The sequence below is a fragment of the Xenopus laevis genome, chromosome 7S (genome assembly GCF_017654675.1).
Source record: "Xenopus laevis strain J_2021 chromosome 7S, Xenopus_laevis_v10.1, whole genome shotgun sequence".
Classification (NCBI taxonomy): Eukaryota; Metazoa; Chordata; class Amphibia; order Anura; family Pipidae; genus Xenopus; species Xenopus laevis.
The window spans coordinates 2222204-2242104 of NC_054384.1; the positions used below are offsets into that span (position 1 = coordinate 2222204).

The following is a 19901-nucleotide window of genomic DNA, read 5'->3' on the forward strand; positions in this document are numbered from 1 at the left end:
AAAATGAAGACCAACTGAATAGTTGCTTAGAACTGACCATTCTATAACATACTAAAAGTTAAGTCAAAGGGAAACTGCTCCCATCAACAGTGGGATATAAAGGGTTTGTTTGGGGCTGAAAGCAAAGTGTTATAGGCGGGAAATGATTTTACTTCTAATTCTAATGAATTAACCCTCCGAAACGTTGTACATCATTTTGACGTTAATAAACACGTGAGGGGTTAACCCGTTTGCATATTCTCCTGTGTGCCGGTTTCTCCTTTTCCTTTTCTCCATATTTTTATTGTGCAATGCTCAGGTTTGGGATTGTAACAGAGGTTTGGTTGCTAGGGATGCTGGAGTCACCTTAGCAACCGACCAGCCACTAGATATTTAGTATAAAAGAAGTAAAAGGTGACGAAGAGCCTAATGTGGGTTTATTTGGTTGCCAGGGGCAGTGTCTCTTGACAACGAAGAAGGCATTTTCAGCTGCCAGTCAGGAAGTGGCACAAGAGGCCATTAAAGAAAAATCATAAAAATTGCTTGGAAGTCGTCCATCTGTCCCTTATATTTGTTATAGTGTCTGTTCTTTTTAGGGTGATTTCCCCTTTAATGTTGAGTAATACAGTGAAAGAGAATTTAAATAGAGGCTCAAAGCTGAATGTGAGCTCAGAAATTGGGCCAATAAGGGAAGGGCCACCAGCAGTGGGGTACAGTGGGGGCTCCAGTCAGGGGCCACAGGACAGAGGGGCCCAAACAGAGATTAGTGGGGCTCACAGTGTTTGGAATGTGGGCGCACTAGGGCTAATGACTGGGGCCCTGCTAACTTAGTAGTGTGGGGCCCCCTGATTCCTGTAGAGACCTGGTGGGAGCCAATAAGAGTCCGGCTTGTTCTGGAGTGGCCCAGTCAGACTAATATTGTCCAATAGAGGAGCCGAGTCGGCAGATCATGTGTCATTCACTGACCCCCATCTAAAAAAACAAATGCTCTGTAAGGCTACAAATGTATTATTATTGTTACTTGTTATTCCTCATCTTTCTATTCAGGCCTCTCCTATTCATATTCCAGTCTCTTATTCAAATCAGCGCATGGTTGCTAGGGAATTTGGACCCTAGCAACCAGACTGATGAAATTCCAAACTGGAGAGCTGCTGAATAAAAAGCTAAATGAGTCAATAAAAATAATAAAAAAAGAAAACCAATTGGAAACTGTGTCAGAATATCCCTCTCTGTATCATACTAACAGTTAATTTAAAGGGGAACAACCCCTTTGAAAGTGAGCAGGTGTGAGTCAGGCGCGAGCTTTTTCAGTAGGTAGAGAAGGTGCAGTACCGATTTCTGGCGGCTGGTGGCAGCAGTGTAGTTGTAGTTACAGAATAGGCAGATGCAGTAGCGGTAATAGGGCGGTAGGTGGCAGCAATATCGTTTGTGAATACAACAAGAGAGAGCGCAGTTCCGTCACTCGGCCAGTAGGGGCAGAATTATGTTTGTGTGGATAGAGGAAGAGGAAGGACAATACCATCAGTGTGTCGGTAGGTGGAGGCATCACACAGAGGAATATCCAGGAAGGACTCGTGCAGTATCAGCTCTGGGCCGGCAGGTGGCGCAATAGTGTCGAGTCGGAGTGTTTGTGTGGCGGCGGCGGTGCGTCAGTAACGAGTGTCCCCTCCGGTGTGTGAGTGCGGATGTGCCGGTTACGCGGTGATTGCCCCGGATAGAGGCTCAACCTGGAGTCGCGGAGGGGTCGGCGGATCGCCCAGTTCTCTCGGGAGAAGCTGCAGGAGCGGAGGGACAAGATGTTCTCTAAGATCTCGTCTATTTTACAACAGGCCGTGGAGGCGGTGAGTGACGGGATGTGGCACCGACTTGTCTCTCTCTCTCTGTCTGTGACTCTCTCTCTCTCTCTCTCTCTCTCTGTCTCTGTCTCACTGTGACTCTCTCTCTCTCTCTCTCTCTGTCTCACTGTGACTCTCTCTCTATCATCTCTCTGACTGTCTCTCTCTCACTGTGACTCTCTGTCTGAGACATTGTCTGTATAGAGGGGCCATAGGGACAGGGCTGAGTATATTGGGGGTCAGTGAGTATATTGGGGGTCAGTGAGTATATTGGGGGCAGGGAGTATATTGGGGGGACAGTGAGTATATTGGGGGTCATTGAGTACATTGGGGTCAGGGAGTATATTGGGGGGACAGGGAGTATATTGGGGGGCAGGGAGTATATTGGGGGTCATTGAGTACATTGGGGGTCAGGGAGTATATTGGGGTGACAGGGAGTATATTGGGGGGACAGGGAGTATATTGGGGGTCAGTGAGTATATTGGGGGGTGTATATTAAAGCTCACCTTGGCATTGCTGTGGATTAGGCACCGGCTGCACCTTGAGGTTCCCCCTCATTCACTCCCAGTATTGGGGATACCCCCCCCCCCCAGTACTGTAACTAGAGGCCTCCCGGGTGATACAGGAATTAACCCCGTGTGCTCATTGTGTGGCCCCAGCTGACTCCTCCTCCTCCTACTGTATTTGTGGGTGGGGCTTTGCAGTTTGTCCCTAAGTCCCAGATGTTTCTCTCCCAGGCCGGCGCCTCTGTGGCAATGAGGGGGTTAATATAGGGGGCTGTTTGTGACGCTCGTTCCTGATTGGTTTTGCTCTTCAACCTCTCACCCCATCTCCTCTGTTTCAGGGGGGCCTCAAGCTGTGGCTTATTATATTGTTTATTGGGTGGGGGGATGTACCCCAGGTCACACACAACGGCTGCAGCTGCTGGTTATGAAGGGGTTAAGCGGGGGCAGGTAACGCAACTCCCCGAGTTCTGATGTTTGTGTTTCTCTCCCCACAGCTCGCGCCCTCTCTGCCCCTACAAGAAGACTTTGTCTATCACTGGAAAGCCATCACCCATTACTACATCGAGACGTCCGGTGAGTCTGACACTTCCACTCCAATAATCAGCAGTCCAGCCTTGCTTTATGGCAGAGATTCTACGTATTCAGCTGTAGTCACAGAAGCACCAGCCACTCGTTAATCAGCGACACTCGGTCACATTTATATTTCAGCTGCGACTGACGTATCTGTGACACTGGGAGAGAAATAAATAGAAATGTTCCTTTAATGTAGAGCTAGAAATAATGTCCTGCAGCTGATTGGCTCATTTGTGTCATGTGATTGTGTGTTTACACTCTGATGCACAGGCTGGGGGCGGCACCCTGCAGGCACGTTCTGATTGGTCACAGGAAGGGGGTGGCACCCACAGTAGGCAGGAAGCAAAACTGACAGTTTAGGGTCCTTGTGAGCCCCCAGATTTGCTCGGCTGCAGGGTGGGGGTGTGACCTTTTTGTTTCTAATTGAATTTAACCCTTGAATTGTTTCCCTGCTCAGATGACAAGGCCCCAGTGACGGACACAAATATCCCCTCCCACCTGGAGCAGATGCTGGACATTCTGGTGCAGGAGGAGAATGAGAGGGAGTCGGGGGAGACGGGACCCTGCATGGAGTATTTGTTGCACCACAAGGTCCTAGAGACCCTCTACACCCTGGGGAAAGCCGACGTGAGTCATTCAAATTGGGGGAGGGGCTTCAGTCACAGAGCGGCCGATTGGCTCACTCCTGGCATTGGGGATTCTGTGGGGCGGTGGATTGGGTTGTTGTCCAGTTTTAACTCTGTTTTTTCTACTCAACCCCCCCAGTGTCCCCCCGGAATGAAGCAGCAAGTCCTGATTTTTTATACAAAACTTCTCGGAAGGATCCGACAGCCTCTTCTTCCTCACATCAACGTGCACAGACCCGTACAGGTACCCCCCCCAGTCATTGGGCACAGTCATCTCCTCCCATTGGGGTCCCCCCAAACCTGGCACAGCTGAACCCCACCAAGTCTCCTTTCAACTTTGTTACTATATATATATATATGTTACTATAGAACTGTATAATGTGATCAGGGGGTTCACTGGCTTCTCTCATTGGGTTTAATGTGTGCCCTCTACTGGCACCGCCCACTCTGTCTGTGTCTGTCTGTCCTGCTCTCAAATAACATAGCCGCCATGTATGGTGAGAAGTGTATGTGATTGGTTCAGGGATGTGTATGTGACCCATTTAGTTTCCTATTCTCTATAATTGCCCACTTGTGCCCCCATCTCTCCTGCTGCCCTTTTATAGTCTGCCCTGTCAGCTGCCGTGGGAAAGCCGAGGAGTCCCAGTACCCCTGACTCAGTAAGTCGGATGGGGGGCAGATATATTTATTTTTTATTCCCTTGCCCTTTGCCCCGTCCTCCAGAAACTGATCCGACTGTGCGGCGAGGTCTTGGCCAATCCGACGGAAAACGAAGAAATCCAGTTCCTGTGCATCGTATGCGCCAAGTTAAAGCAAGACCCCTATTTGGTAAACTTCTTCCTGGAGGTGAGTGTAGGTCGTGGGTAAGTGGGTGCCGGTGGAATAGGGGGGGATATTATAGCTCCCCTAGTTACATCTGTATTTGATTTCAGAACAAATCCAAGGGGGCTCAGTCTGGAGGTTACATTTTCCCGGGGGGCAGTGCCCAACACGAGCTGCTGAATGACACGGGACAGCCGGAGAGAACCGTCGGAGCCAACGCAGATCCTGGAAACGAATCCTCGTCAGGTGACCTGAAACCTTCCGCATCATCAGAAGCGTCGGCCAATCACATCCAGCAGGATTACAATTTGGTGAACTCCTTGTTAAACCTCACAAAAAGTCCGGTGAGCTTGTTATCATTATTATTCAGGTGAAATCGTAAGTAATAGTAGTTCCACCCTAAATTGCAGGCACAAGTCACATGACTTGGGGCAGCTGGGAAACTGACAATATGTCTAGCCCCATGTCAGATTTCAAAATTAAATATAAAAAAATCTGTTTGCTCTTTTGAGAAATGGATTCAGTGCAGAATTCTGCTGGAGCAGCTCTATTAACTGATGTGTTTTGAAAAAAAATGACAGTATCCCTTTAATGTTTGTTCCTTAAAGGGAAGGCGTCCCTCGGGCACATGAACATTAATATTAATGCTGCGCTTTCCCTTTATCAGGACGGCCGGATTGCTGTAAAGGCCTGTGAGGGGCTCATGTTGCTGGTGAGTTTACCCGAGGTGGCAGCCGCTAAGTGCCTAACGCAGAGCACCTCCCTGTGCCAACTCCTCACCGACAGACTCACCTCCCTGTACCAGGCGCTGCCGCACTCCATCGACCCTCTGGATATTGAAACAGTGGAGGGCATCAACTGGGGGTAACTAGCAATGAAATAAATATTTCTGCAGTTCCCAGCATCCCTAGTGAGGTGCCGGGCCCTATAACATGAATTTGGGGTGACTGGAGGAATAGGGGTTCAGCCTTTGCTCTCTTCCTTCTCCAGGCTGGACTCATACAGTGTTAAGGAAGATGCCTCGGCGTTTCCCGGAAAAAGAGCCCTCATTTCCTTCCTGTCCTGGTTCGACTATTGTGATCAGCTGATTAAAGAAGCGCACAGGGTTGGTTTCCATCATTCACCCCCTGAACCCCCACATACAAGCCTGTCCTTATATTGACTGGACTCCCCCTCTTCCCATTCAGATCGCTGCCTCCGCTATGGCCAGAAGTGTGCGCGAGAGATTCCTGGTTGGCATCATGGAACCCCAACTCCTGCAGACGTGAGTATTTGTGGGGAGGGGGGGGTTGTAGTGATCAGTGGGTTAATTTCAGGCTCAGCCACCAGTGCAGGAGGATAAATGGGGGGGGGCTGTTACCCCAAAGCCAAATCAGTTGGCAATAAGAGCAGTAGAGAAATGACATGGAAACTTGGGGTAATTGAGGCGCTATAGAACCACGTGATGATGCTCAGTTATTGATTGGACTGACTAATGCCCCGCCTATATTTCTGTTCTCCACCAATCCCAGCCCTTAACTCATGTCACCATTCACCCCCCCCTCCCAGGTCTGAGATTGGAATTCTAACGGCTACAGCTCTGCTCCACCGCATTGTCCGGCAGGTCACGTCCAAATCCCTCCTGGAACAGATTGTCTATTTCATCCTGGGGGAGCACAGGGACCCCGAAACTCTACGGGACATCCACAAGACCCCACTGCGCCACCGCCTCATTGAGCACTGCAATCACATCTCAGACGAGGTGAGGGGAGGGGCTTCATTCTAATTCTACTCACACGAGACCCACTCTGTAATTAACCCCCTCCCCCAGGCTGATTTTCTCGTTAGGGTACGATCACATGACTAAGAGTGGGGAAAGAATAATTAGGTATATGGAATTCACAGACACTGACTGTAGGGTAACACCTTTATAGGAGGGAGGGGAATCCCTGCAACATGATTAGCATTAAAAGTCCATGTGTAGGTACAGAGATCATCAGCTCTTCTTCCCAGTGACCCCCCATAATAAACACTGGGGGTCATTTATTTGCCCATTGGTAGTTACCCATGGCAACCAATCAGATTATTGCATTCATTGTTCTACTTGCAGCTGGCTTTAAAAAGCTAATCACTGATTGGTTGCTATAGGTTACTGCCCATGGGCAAATTTGCCCAGTGTTGATAAATAATGAATGAATGAATTGATACAATTGCAGCGCAGTTCCCTCTTTACATATTAAAGCAAATGTAAATATAGATGGTCTCACAGTTATTTGTTATGCAGAGTGAGCCCTCGAGATCCTGTGGGACAAGTTCTGAACATACAAAAACGTTTCATGGAAACTACAGCCTCTATAGTCCATGTATTGTAAGATTCTGAGCAATTGACCCACTCACCATAGGATGTCTTTTATCAGCACTCGCTGGTCCTGTAATCAGCTGTAGTACCTGTGACTAGTAGGGTGCATGTGATGAGTAGAGTTTGTAGTAGAGGTGTTATAGAGGCAGTAGGGTGCATGTGATGAGTAGAGTTTGTAGTAGAGGTGTTATATAGGTAGTAGGGTGCATGTGATGAGTAGAGTTTGTAGTAGAGGTGTTATAGAGGTAGTAGGGTGCATGTGATGAGTAGAGTTTGTAGTAGAGGTGTTGCAGAGGTAGTAGGGTGCATGTGACTAGTAGAGTTTGTAGTAGAGGTGTTGTAGAGTTAGTATGGTGCATGTGACTAGCAGAGTTTGTAGTAGAGGTGTTGTAGAGGTAGTAGGGTGCATGTGATGAGTAGAGTTTGTAGTAGAGGTGTTGTAAAGGTAGTAGGGTGCATGTGATGAGTAGTTTGTTGTAGAGGTAGTAGGATGCATGTGACTAGCAAAGTTTTTAGTAGAGGTAGTTGGGTGCAAGTGACAAGTAGAGTTTGTATTAGAGGTGTTGTAGAGGTAGTAGGGTGCAAGTGATGAGTAGAGTTTGCCGGTGGCTCTTGCAGATCAGCATCATGACCCTGCGGCTATTTGAGCACCTCCTGCACAAGCCCAACGAGCACATTCTGTACAACCTGGTTCTGCGCAACCTGGAGGAACGGAATTACACCGAGTATAAACCCCCGTGCCCCGAGGATAAAGACATTGTGGAGAACGGACAGATCCCAGGGGCAGTGTAAGTTCCCCTTTAACTCTGCCGTTTCCTTTAGTAAGCTGGGTAGATAGATGGAATGTGCGCTAATGTCGGCTCTTTCCCTTCCTCTCACCGTTCCAGAGATTTGGAAGAAGATCCCATTTTTACGGGCATGTCCCCCGAAAATACGCTCTCCAAAGAATGGCTCAGCGCCTCGCCCCCCATTACCCCAGAGCATCACAGGACTGACGGCAAGACAGAAGTGCATAAGATTGTAAACAGGTTAGTGAACTGTGGGGGTTATGATGCACACTAAGGATGCTGGGAGTTCTAGTTCAGGAGCAGCCAGTACAGAATAGGCAGTATATTGCAGTACAATGTTTATATGTAACTCCAAAGCAATGTGTCACTGCTCCCCTCTCAGTTTTCTCTGCTTGGTCCCTGATGAGGCGAAATCTTCATACCAGGTGGAGGGCACAGGATACGACACTTACCTCAGGGATGCCCACAGGCAGGTAAGTAGCACTGACCCCACTGAGAGACCCCCTGTTGCTCCTGCATAACTAATAACAAAAGTTCCTTTTCCCTCGGCCCGTTCCTTCCAGTTCCGGGAATACTGTGCAATCTGCCTGCGCTGGGATTGGCCGGGAGCTGCCAAAGCGATTGACAAGTGCAATTTGGAGGCGCCTTTCTTCGAGGGCCACTTCCTGAAGGTGCTGTTTGATAGGATGGGCAGAATCCTTGATCAGGTACAAATTCTTCATCAGATATTGAGGGTTGTTGCTGTAATATCCCCAGTGGCCAGTAGGGGTCCCTATCAGATCATATAAAACCTGTTTTAAGGAAAACTATACCCCCCAAACAATGTAGGTCTCTATAAAAATATATTGCATAAAACAGCTCATGTGTAAAATCCTGCTTCATGTAAATAATCCATTTTCATAATAATATGCTTTTTAGTAGTATGTGCCATTGGGTAATCATAAATAGAAAATTGCCATTTAAAAAAAATAATGGCCGCCCCTGGGATCCTAAGATTCACTGTGCACACAAACATACCAACAAACCATACATGTTAGGTCACATGAGCCAATTAACAGACAGAGTTCCGTCTTTTGCTTTAACACTTCTTCCTGTTACAGTTAGAGCTGCAGTATTTCTGGTCAGATGATCTCTTCCTGTTACAGTTAGAGCTACAGTATTTCTGGTCAGGTGATCTCTTCCTGTTACAGTTAGAGCTGCAGTATTTCTGGTCAGGTGATCTCTTCCTGTTACAGTTAGAGCTGCAGTATTTCTGGTCAGGTGATCTCTTCCTGTTACAGTTAGAGCTGCAGTATTTCTGGTCAGGTGATCTCTTCCTGTTACAGTTAGAGCTGCAGTATTTCTGGTCAGGTGATCTCTTCCTGTTACAGTTAGAGCTGCAGTATTTCTGGTCAGGTGATCTCTTCCTGTTACAGTTAGAGCTGCAGTATTTCTGGCCAGGTGATCTCTTCCTGTTACAGTTAGAGCTGCAGTATTTCTGGTCAGGTGATCTCTGAGGCAGCACACAGACCACCATGAAATGGGGGTTCAAGGCAAGAGATGTAAAAGGACAATATTTACTTAAATATATATTCCACTTTGATAAGATTCTTTAATATGCCACTTAATTTTATATAAACTGTCTGTTTCTCAAGTATTCATTTTGGGGGTATAGTTTTCCTTTAATTTGCCCCTAGGCATTGACCCATAGCAACCAATCAGTGATTAGCTTTTTTCAGCCAGCTGCAGGTTGATTACTAAAAGCAATCATCTGGTTGCCATGGGTTACTACCCTGGTGCAAAATTTGCCCAGTGTTTATAAATGACCCCGTGTGTTTATTGTTTCCCTCCCTGCAGCCCTATGATGTCAATTTACAAGTAACGTCGGTGCTGTCCAAGCTCTCGCTGTTCCCCCATCCGCACATACACGAGTTTCTGTTGGACCCCTACGTGAATCTGGCGCCCGGATGTCGCTCTCTGTTCTCTGTTATAGTCAGGGTAAGTACCTGCGCCAATATGTTAGTGCCTGGGGAAACAAAACGACCCCCCACTTTCTCCCCTCACCCACTCCACCTGTATATATATATATATAGAGACTGTATATAATGCTCCGTATTAATGTCCCATCATGCTTTTCCCTCCTGCAGGTGGTTGGAGACCTCATGGTGAGAATCCAGCGGATCCCAGAGTTCACCCCCAAACTCCTACTTGTGAGAAAGAGACTGTTGGGCCTTGAACCAGACGGGCCGATGTAAGAAAACATTTTTTACTTCCTTCTTTTGTAACATAAAGTAATGCGATTTCGCCTCTAATTTGCATATGCAAATTATGGTTTGGCCAGTCAGAAGGATTCGGCCGAATCCGAATCCTGCTGAAAAAGGCAGAATCTTGAACCAAATCCTGGATTCAGTGCATGCCTAATATAAATAAATATAGATAGATAGATATAGATAGATAGAGATATATAGATAGATAGATATATAGATAGATATAGATATATATATAAAATTGCCCTTTAAAGGATAAGTAAACCCTAAAAATGCCATATTTTTGTGTCTGTGTCTAAATCACACACTTAAAGGAGAGGTAAACCCTAACAATGAATACGGCTAAAAATGGCATATTTTATATAACAAACTTATTGTACGAGTGATTGGACAATGCCTTGTCCAATCACTATCCCAAGCCTCTTCTGCGCTTCCATCGAACCCTTGTGCTGATCACTAACTTCCATATGCCTCTAGGGCTGTGCAGTAATACAATTCTATTTTATTGTTATTTGTAAATGTTGTTTGAAAGTTTTCTTTCATCTGTTGCTTAAAGTGTCAGCTTGTCAATAGCAGCAATGATCCAGGACTTCAAACTTGTCACAGGGGGTCACCATCTTGGAAAGTGTCTGTGACACTCACATGCTCAGTGGGCTCTGATTGGCTGTTGAGAAGCTAAGCTTAGGGCTCGTCACTAATTATCCAGCAGAAAATGACCTTCCCTGGCTGTAATATAAGCTGATGCTACAGGTTTGCTGATTATTCAATTCTGATGCTAATTGCACTGGTTTCTGTGCTGCCATGTAGTAATTATGTGTATTAATTACTAATCAGCCTTATATTGTGACATTTCTATTCTATGTGTACTGTATATTGTGAGTGGCTCCCTAAGCTCAGTAAGTGACAGCAGCACAGAGCATGTGAATCAGTGAATCAGCAGAAAAGAAGATGGGGAGCTACTGGGGCATCTTTGGAGACACAGATCTTTACTGCTAAAGGGCTGTGGTTGCCTTGGGCTGGTACAGAAGCACAAAACATCATGTACAACATTTCTACCTACTTCTTTAGTTAAGCTTTAGTTCTCCTTTAAATGCCTATTATATTGCATGTAGGTAACGAGCACAGGGTAAATCTCCCCTTTATTTCTCCTCCAGGGTGGATCACATGACGCTATTGGAAGGGGTGATTGTATTGGAAGAATTCTGCAAGGAACTGGCCGCCATTGCTTTTGTCAAATATCACAGCTCCAGCACCCCATAGCACCCCCTGCCTTTGGATTTTATACACCGCAAGACCAAATTTTACTTTTCCGTTTCTTTTATCTGTATTTTCTTTTTTAACATTTTTGTTTGGGGAGACGGACGCCATGTTGGAGGGAAAGGGACGCTTGATGTATATCTGTAGTCATTGTTGGGTCTCCGTGTTTCAGAGGCCGCTTCTACTTCTGTCCTGATGGGGCAGGTAGATTCACGGCACACGCAAGAAGAGACATGAAGAAAATACGCACATTCCCTTTAATTAAAGGGGAAGTGCTGGATTCTTTGGTTACGTTAAGTGTTTTTAAAAACTTTTAAGCTACCGGGTCGTTTGCACTTTGCACAGGCTTGTTGCTTTGTCACCCAATCCGCAGACTCGGTTTTTACTTTTTTTTTTCTCAATTGCTTTTAATGAAAGTATAAAAGTTTACGGCTCACGAGCGACCCCTTTACTTTGGTCGGGTGCCAGCCGGACCCTGTTAACCCCATCACTGCCAAGAGGACTTTTTTAAAGAGACAGACGCTCCTTTATAACCCGCTGACACACAGAAAAGAAAAGACCAACTGCACAACTGTCGGCCTGGCCATTGATCAATGTCACTTTTGTCTGAGTATTATTTTATACCCCCCGTGCTCTGGATATGCTGCTATTTGGTAGGAGCGCCACTAAGTAGGTTTAAGGCTACAATCGAATCACTTTCTGCCCCTCTTTGTTTCATTAGGAGACCTGCCCCATCAATCACATTGACCCTGTAAAATCCCAGAAATATTTCTTTATGAAAGTTTCCCAGATTCTGCTTGTGTCACTATTAAAATGCACCCATACTGCTTTGTCCCTTAGTATTTAAAGGGGCAGCTGCAGGTTTGTGTGTCCAGAGGGAGGGCAGCTATACCTTTAAGATGGAATGGTGGATTTCTGTCCTTGCTATGAACACATGTAGTGGGTTCTTTGTGTCCCTTAGTCCTGTTATTTTCAGTACTGAGCGCTACTAGGACAGTAACGTCTTTATAGAAACAAGGGAAGACCCCTGTCACATGATCATCTCTTCCTATTTCCACTACAAAAATACAAAGGCACCATTAAAAAAAAAAATGAGTCGCTGTCCCTTATATACAAATGTTATTTAAGTTAAAACAAATTTAAAATAATCTATTGCAGAATGTCACAAATTTGTTGTCGATTCCGGTCTTATTTGAGCAGTAAATCTCAGCTTTCTGTTTATGCCGAATGATGTCTGTCGCTCTGTCTCCAGGCAATAGCACTCGCCTGAGCTGTCACATGTCAACTACATTTCCCAGAATCCCCACTGAAGCAATCTGCTGGTAAATGTAGATGACAGACGTTGTATTGCTGCAGGTCCTGTCTCACCCCCCACGTTGCTCAGTTAGCGGCCTCAGGAGAATATTTATTGTATGTGTTGTAGAGTATATTTTATTATCTATTTGTCACAGTCTGTGCATTATCAGAACTCATTCAGCTACTGATCTTTTATTGCCTTAAAGCTGCCTGTACAACCAGTGATTATATAAAATGTGCAATTCCTCTCCAGTTGCCACAATGGAACTTGATTTACAGCCAAATGGCTACTGCACATCCCCCTACAGCAGCCTTATAACAAAATCCAACCTCCCTAAACTAAATGTGCAAACAGGCCTGTCCTGCAGCTCTTGCTGAACTACGATTCCCACAATCCTAGGAAAACTGTCCTGTCTCTTAACTGCTACGGGATGTGGCACATGGGCTGATTGGTTAGAAAGCACAGCCAATCACATTTCATTTCCTGTATACTGATTGGTCTATGGGCTGGTGTATGATATTAGGATTGTAGCAGAAGTCAATGAGATTTCTGCACTTTTCTGCAAGCTCTTGTGCTGAGGCCTTAATTAGCTGAGGGGCTGCTCGTCTGAAACTGCCATTATCTCCCACAGATCAGACTTTAATATTCTTTTCATTCAGGCCTCGCCCACTTCCTCAGCTACAATTAGACACACGGACGCCTGCAGGAGAGAACTGAACTGTAACCAGAACCAATGGAAATCAGGTCTTGTGTTAGGGATACAAAATGAGCCATTTCTTCATTTGCTTTAACCATTTCACAGGAGAATTAGAGGAGACAGGTGTGTTGCACCGTACAGAGATTTACCTGCAGATCCTTAAGGGATCTTACTGACTAGCAGTCAAAGATGCGCTCCCCTGCGTTCCGTTTTTCTGCGTTCAGCCGCAGGGGAGCGCAGGAATAGACGCATTTAGCTTTTTTCAATGGGACTGTACTCACACAGGCGCGTGTAGGCGCCAAACGCAGGTTGAGACACAATATGCTGCATTTTTCCTGCGTTCGGCGCCTACACGCGCCTGTGTGAGTACAGCCCCATTAAAAGTGATTGGTGGTCAGGGCCCCTTATAAGTTAAAAAAAAAATATTGGCATGGGTCCCAAATAAAAGTTTTTAAAATAATATTGGGATCACTGACCTTCCTATATATTTATCTTTATTCCCTATTAATAACATTGGCATCATAGTAAAACAATATAGGATCCCATCCCTATACCTGCTAAAGCTTCCAGACTTCAAGTCAAGGGGAAGGTGAAAGTGCCATCATTTCCTGACAGCTGGCAGTTAGATGCGCCTGGGCATTGCGGATTCATGTACAGGCCTTATAGAAGCTGCAGTATTGAAATGCCTTGGGCATCTGCTACTTGGTCTCTACTCCTGCTCCTCTACTCCTATGTCCATCAGCTCCCAGCAGGGGGAGCTCCCACCTTCAAACAGTTTTGATTTTGTTTCTTATGCCATGGATTCATTGCTGAACGCTGGGCTCACCTTGGGGAACGATGAAGTTAAAAATTAGGAGTTGAAGTCTAGAAATTGCTGAATTCCATAGCACCCACTGACTCTTTTATTTCCCATGCAGATCACATGACTAAGTTAGACCTGGAGGGGGCGCTGAAGTTATTTCTGCTCTTCCTTTTTCATAGGGGATAAGGCTCCATTCCACTGGGTTAGACCAATTTTAGGGGTGTTTCTGTGCATTCTGTTTGGATGTCTCAAAATAACATTGGGACTTTATGATTAGCTCCTCTTTTCTGACTCTAAGATAGGACAAGATGACTACATTGGATCTTGTAGAACTACATCTCACCTCACAGACTTTGGCGCCTGCTGCGAGATGTGCCGAGGTGGAAGCAAAGCCGGCCAGGCCCGTGACTATATATCACTATCAGTTGTCTCTCAGAGACTTCCAGCCCCGGCTCTTTACTCAGGGTGAGCTAATATGTTCTGGTGGAAGCTTTTTTCCGAAACAGAGCAGAACTGGGTCATAGTGGAGCCGGCTCTTACTGGAACATGGTGGAGAAGGTTTCTATTAACCCAGTTATTATTTAATGGCAGAGTCTTGTTTGTTGAAGTCAGGGCCACTATCAGGGGGCACAGTTGTACTGGCGTCGAAGATCCGAAGCTACAAAAGGAACTGAAGCTGCAAAAAGACCCAAAGCCATGAACGAAGCTGAAACTGCGAAAAGACCTGATGCAACAAAATGACCCAAAGCCACGAATAGGGTTGCCACCTGGCAGGTATTTTAGAAATGATGGTTGATCCCAATGTTATAAATATATAGGAAGGCCGTATTTCTTTCCAGAAAAGGTGGCAACCCTAGCCACAAAAAGACCCAAAGCCACAAAAAAGCTGAAGCCACAAAAAAACCCAAAGACATGAAAGGAGCCAAACAGGCCCGGATTTATGGAAAGGCCACCAAGGCCTGGGACTAGGATGGCAGGATTTTAGGGGGAGGAATGCTGCCCAACCACACATATATGGGTTCAGAAACACTTGGGATGCACAGGACATATGAAAGCTTTTTAAAAAATCTCCCATGCGCCAATCCCAATAGCTCCAGTCCCAATGATGACAATTTGAGCTAATGAAAGGGAGGGGACTGGGGCAACGAATGACAGTGGGCCTACGGGTGCCCACTATGTAAATCCGGCCCTGGAGCCAAAGCTGAAGCCACAAAAAGAACTGAAGCCACGAAAACACCCAAAGCCACAAAATAAGCTGAACAGGTCTGGACTGAGAATTAAAATAGGCCCTGGCATTTCAGTTACACAGAGGCCCAAACAGCCCCCAGCAGCCCACTAAATAGTGACTTTCTATGGCACCTTATAGCAGCCCCTCTGGCATTTGCCACAACCCACAGATCTTTGCGAAGGTGCAATATTTCGGGGTAAACCCCTTTGTCAAGCATACAATCACTTTGTGCATAAGCTATTTAACACCACCTTGTGTCCAATCAATTAGCATACTCAGTTTTAACTGTCCAATGACCCAATTTTATTGCAATTGGTCCGTTTGCTGATAGTCCAAAAGAGTAGGCAAATCCCAAAAAATTCTAAATAATTAAAGGCTATGAACCCCTTATCTCCATAGAATGAATTACCCAGGATGTGAACCCAAACCTAGTCCAGCTTTGCTCAATGTCCAAAATGACATAAGCTGGAAGGAAAAAAATAGAAATAATAGAGTGTAACCCAAAGTAATAGGTGAGAAACATCATTGTTAGAGTGTAACAAAACATTTATAGAGATACTATCTTACCCTACACAAAGGGGGAGAGGAAGTTGGGGTCAGTATCTATCCCTGTGGCATATTCAAGTTGCTCGATTATCTATAAGAGATATATAAGGCAATTAGCATAATAAGGGGTTGTTTTGTTACACTGTTGTATCCTTTAATTATTTTGATTTTTTTTAAATTTGCCTACTATTTTGGACTAATTGCAATAAAATTGGATCATTGTGATTTGTATACTTGACAAAGGGGTTTACCCTGAAACGTTGCACAGTCACAAAATAAATTTAGCAAGAGCTCGTCCCTGCTTGGATTTGACCTGAGTGCCAGTGAAATTCTTTACACTTGATATTATTTCTGGTCAGTTTGAGCTCTAGGCTCCAGCCGTGAGCTTTTCTCTTTCAGATGTCGAGTGTGAAGGTGGGTTTAACATGAGGAGTCTGCTCAGTGATGTGGGAAAAGGTAAGTGTTGTAAGTAAAGGCAAAGCGGTGACTGTAACATTTGTCATTAGTCCACCGGAGGCCGCTGTTTCACTGGAGTCTATGGATCAGGATTAACTGGTACAATATGACAATCTTAAACCTCACAATTGCTCTTTTTTTTGTTGCCACATTGTTGTGCCTAGCAACCATACATTATTTTAATTTCCCAGAACAGGGAGGCAAAAAATTCAGAAAGCACTGCAGAGTTGCATTAATTACTACTTGTTTAAGTGTATGATTTAGACACAGACCCATAAAGATTTTCTAATTCCACTTGCCTTGTGATTGCTGCTGCTGCTGCTCCCCAATTTATATGGAGATTATCTTTGTATCTGATAAGCCCACTGTATGTGCTCCTGCCTGTCAATCACTACCGGCTCATTGCTTTCCCAAGGATGCAAATTGCCCTGGTGTCCTGTTGTGCGGCTATTCTGACAGCTGCTGACTAGCTGAGTGAACCCGCTAAGCTCCTGCTTAGAGACAACAGTAGCCCTGCGGTCGTTTGGCAAGTCTGGTGATTATGCTTCTTGGTGGTCACGAGCCGAGACCCCCATGTGTCCTGCATCTCTCTGTCCGATTGTCAGCTCACGTGCTCGCTGTGTCCTTCTTGTGCTGTTATTCTAAGCCACTTCCCAATATCTATTGTCTCGCACTATCTCTTTAGAGAGTCTCACTCCTGAAACAATGTAGCAGAAGTCAGTTCTCTTCCAGGCTGGTTAATCAGTTGGCTTCTGCTGCATTGTTTCATTTCTATGTGAATTACGAGCCACACTCTGTATTCTGCAAGTCCCAATAGGCTGAAGCAATAAGGCAGGGGTCCCCAACATTTTTAATCCATGAGCAACATTCAGATGTGAAATGAGTTGGGGAGCAACACAAGCATGAAATAAGTTCCTGGGTGGTGCCAAATAAGTGCTGTGATTGGCTATTGGTAACCCCTATGTGGATTGTCAACCTACATTGAGACTCAGTTTGGCAGTACACCTTGTTTTTATGAAACCAAAACTTGCCTCCAAGCCTGGAATTCAAAAATAAGCTCCTGCTTTGAGGCCACTGGGAGCAACATCCAAGGGGTTGGGGAGCAACATGTTACTCACGAGCTACTGGTTGGGGAACACTGCACTAAGGAGAAGGATTATTTTTTTACATTTCTCTTCTGCTGTTTTGATTTTATTATTTTTTGTAGAACTGAAGGTGTGTGTGTGTGTGTGTGTGTGTGTGTGTCTCAGTTTGGCACGACACATGGTTTTTATGCACCAAAACTTTCCTCCAAGTCTGGAATTCAAAAATAAGCAGCTGCTTTGACACCACTGGAAGCAACATCTAAGGAGTTGGTGAGGAACATGTACCAGAGCCACTGGTTGGGGATCTCTGCCCTAGAAGATCACAAGCTGAAAGAAGAAGAGACTAGAACATGAGTAGGATATCACAGGTGCTGCAGGAATACGACCGGCTCGTTCCAGCTGAGTCAGGCAATAAGAGACAATAAGGATTGAACGCGCAGATAATACAGTCAGATCTGGGGAATGAATGTGAGATTAAACAGACTTGAAAGCATGAAGTAATTTTCCTGTTCGCAGAGGGACCGGCTTCTGAGAATCCATTTGCTTCACCCGTACGTCGGGAAAGAGGCCTCCACACTAACAGGGCCACGGGGTCCCCAAAGGGACCGTTTCTTTTCTTGTGTTTCACAGCCCAGTGGAGCAGGAATGGCCACAGGGGCTCTTATCTCTCCAGCGGAACGTGCAGATTAGAGAACCACAGATAATTTCGGCACCACTCTGGAACTAGTGCCACTAAATTCTCCGGAGTCGAGGATTGATTTAATATGACCGTGGCTGGAGCCCGGGACTGACTGCCGATTGCATTTCTCTGATGTTTATTGTGATGATATGTATTAGTAAAATAAGTAAAAAGGAGGTGTAATTACATCCATAAAGGGCTTGGTACTGTGAGACATACAATGTGGCAGATACAGTGGATACGTTCAAATACAAATATACAGAGAAGGAATGTTCTGGGCACACAATAAGCTATACCCTCATACTGTACTGTCTAAGGGAATCAATATGGCACCTCCTCCTCCCATATGTATAAATACAAATATACAGAGAAGGAATGTTCTGGGCACACAATAAGCTATACCCTCATACTGTACTGTCTAAGGGAATCAATATGGCACCTCCCTCCTCCCATATGTATAAATACAAATATACAGAGAAGGAATGTTCTGGGCACACAATAAGCTATACCCTCATACTGTACTGTCTAAGGGAATCAATATGGCACCTCCTCCTCCCATATGTATAAATACAAATATACAGAGAAGGAATGTTCTGGGCACACAATAAGCTATACCCTCATACTGTACTGTCTAAGGGAATCAATATGGCACCTCCTCCTCCCATATGTATAAATACAAATATACAGAGAAGGAATGTTCTGGGCACACAATAAGCTATACCCTCATACTGTACTGTCTAAGGGAATCAATATGGCACCTCCTCCTCCCATATGTATAAATACAAATATACAGAGAAGGAATGTTCTGGGCACACAATAAGCTATACCCTCATACTGTACTGTCTAAGGGAATCAATATGGCACCTCCTCCTCCCATATGTATAAATACAATGCAGTATTGGGGAAATGCAACAAGAAAGCATAGCAGCAGATAAAGAAGCTAATGCCTATTGGGTGGTACACTGTAAGAGTTTTTCAGAGGATGTTGGGAGTTTCAGTTGTGCCTTTTTTTTCATGTTAGCCAGTGACCAGCAGTATCTGCATCTGGGAAGGTGGGGGGGATCTGTATGAGGAGGGGGTGGCATGACATATAAAAGATCAGTGATAATCTATTTCTTTGTTGAGCCATTTAAGCCTCTTTCTTCCTTAATGCACGGGAGCCCAATAATTACCGCTGTAGGCGGCACTGTGCCCAGACTGCATTGATTGCTCAAATTTTTTAATGTTTTATTACCATTTTGCTGGTTGCCATAATCTCCTAAGTGCCAACTTGCCACATTACTGCTCTAGCGGCTGAGTGATGTGCCACACAGGGCCAGCTGTCTTAAAGCCGCAGCGCTGATTGTTGGGTGACAGGGGTAATGGATTTAAAGACTCGTCCCCTCTGTATATCAGTCACATTCCAGGTATGAAACGGGGTTCCCTTATATTTTTTTCATTAAGTTTGATCCCATGTGCTATTGCTCCATACTGTATTAAAGGTTAAGTCCATATTGCTACTTTTCTTGGTGTTGAACCGGCTCATTCTTTCTGGGCATCTGGGATTTATTAACAGCTAAATGTCAGAATCCTTTCACCTGTGGTTCTCAATACATTTCTTACTCAGTGATTGGTTAGATTCAAAGTCTTGTTATTTAAATCCTAAATTAAAGGGCATGTAAAGGCAAAAAAATAAAATCCCATTTTGCTTTCTTTAATGGAAAAAAAACCTATCTCCAATATACTTTAATTAAAAAATGTTTACCGTTTTTATAAGAAACCTGACTGTATGCAGTGAAATTCTCCCTTCATTTACTGCTGTGGATAGGAATTGTCAGACGATCCCTAACTGCTCTGCAGGGAAACAATCATACTTATGAACAGCAGGGGGAGCCCCGCCTTACTTCCCAGCCATGCAGAACTCAAGCAGCTTTGTTTGTTTCCCTGCAGAGCAGTCGGCGACTGTGTACAGATTTGTATTGGATTTTATTTTTGCCTTTACATCCCCTTTACTGTTTCCAACTCCAGCTGCAGGGACAAAGATCATGGAGCCTGATTTAAACAGATAAACAGAGATTCTATTTGGAGGATTATTTTGCTGCAGCCACTGGTTCTGCAGAGTTGGAGAAAGTTTGTATTAAACAATACAAAAACTATAAAAT

At 45.1% G+C, this 19901-nt stretch overlaps 1 protein-coding gene across 1 annotated transcript; it reads left to right on the top strand.

Annotated features, from left to right (window-relative positions):
- The first annotated feature begins 1668 nt into the window (after positions 1 to 1668).
- fhip2a.S (FHF complex subunit HOOK interacting protein 2A S homeolog) lies at positions 1669 to 11012 on the top strand. Its single transcript, NM_001097084.1, is given in 17 exon segments — positions 1669 to 1820; positions 2815 to 2893; positions 3351 to 3520; positions 3659 to 3763; positions 4243 to 4365; positions 4452 to 4685; positions 5009 to 5205; positions 5332 to 5446; positions 5529 to 5605; positions 5890 to 6082; positions 7298 to 7467; positions 7567 to 7707; positions 7850 to 7940; positions 8031 to 8174; positions 9304 to 9444; positions 9594 to 9697; positions 10868 to 11012. Coding segments are annotated over 17 exon segments (2235 nt in total). The 5' UTR covers positions 1669 to 1775; the 3' UTR covers positions 10974 to 11012.
- Positions 11013 to 19901: the final 8889 nt, after the last annotated feature.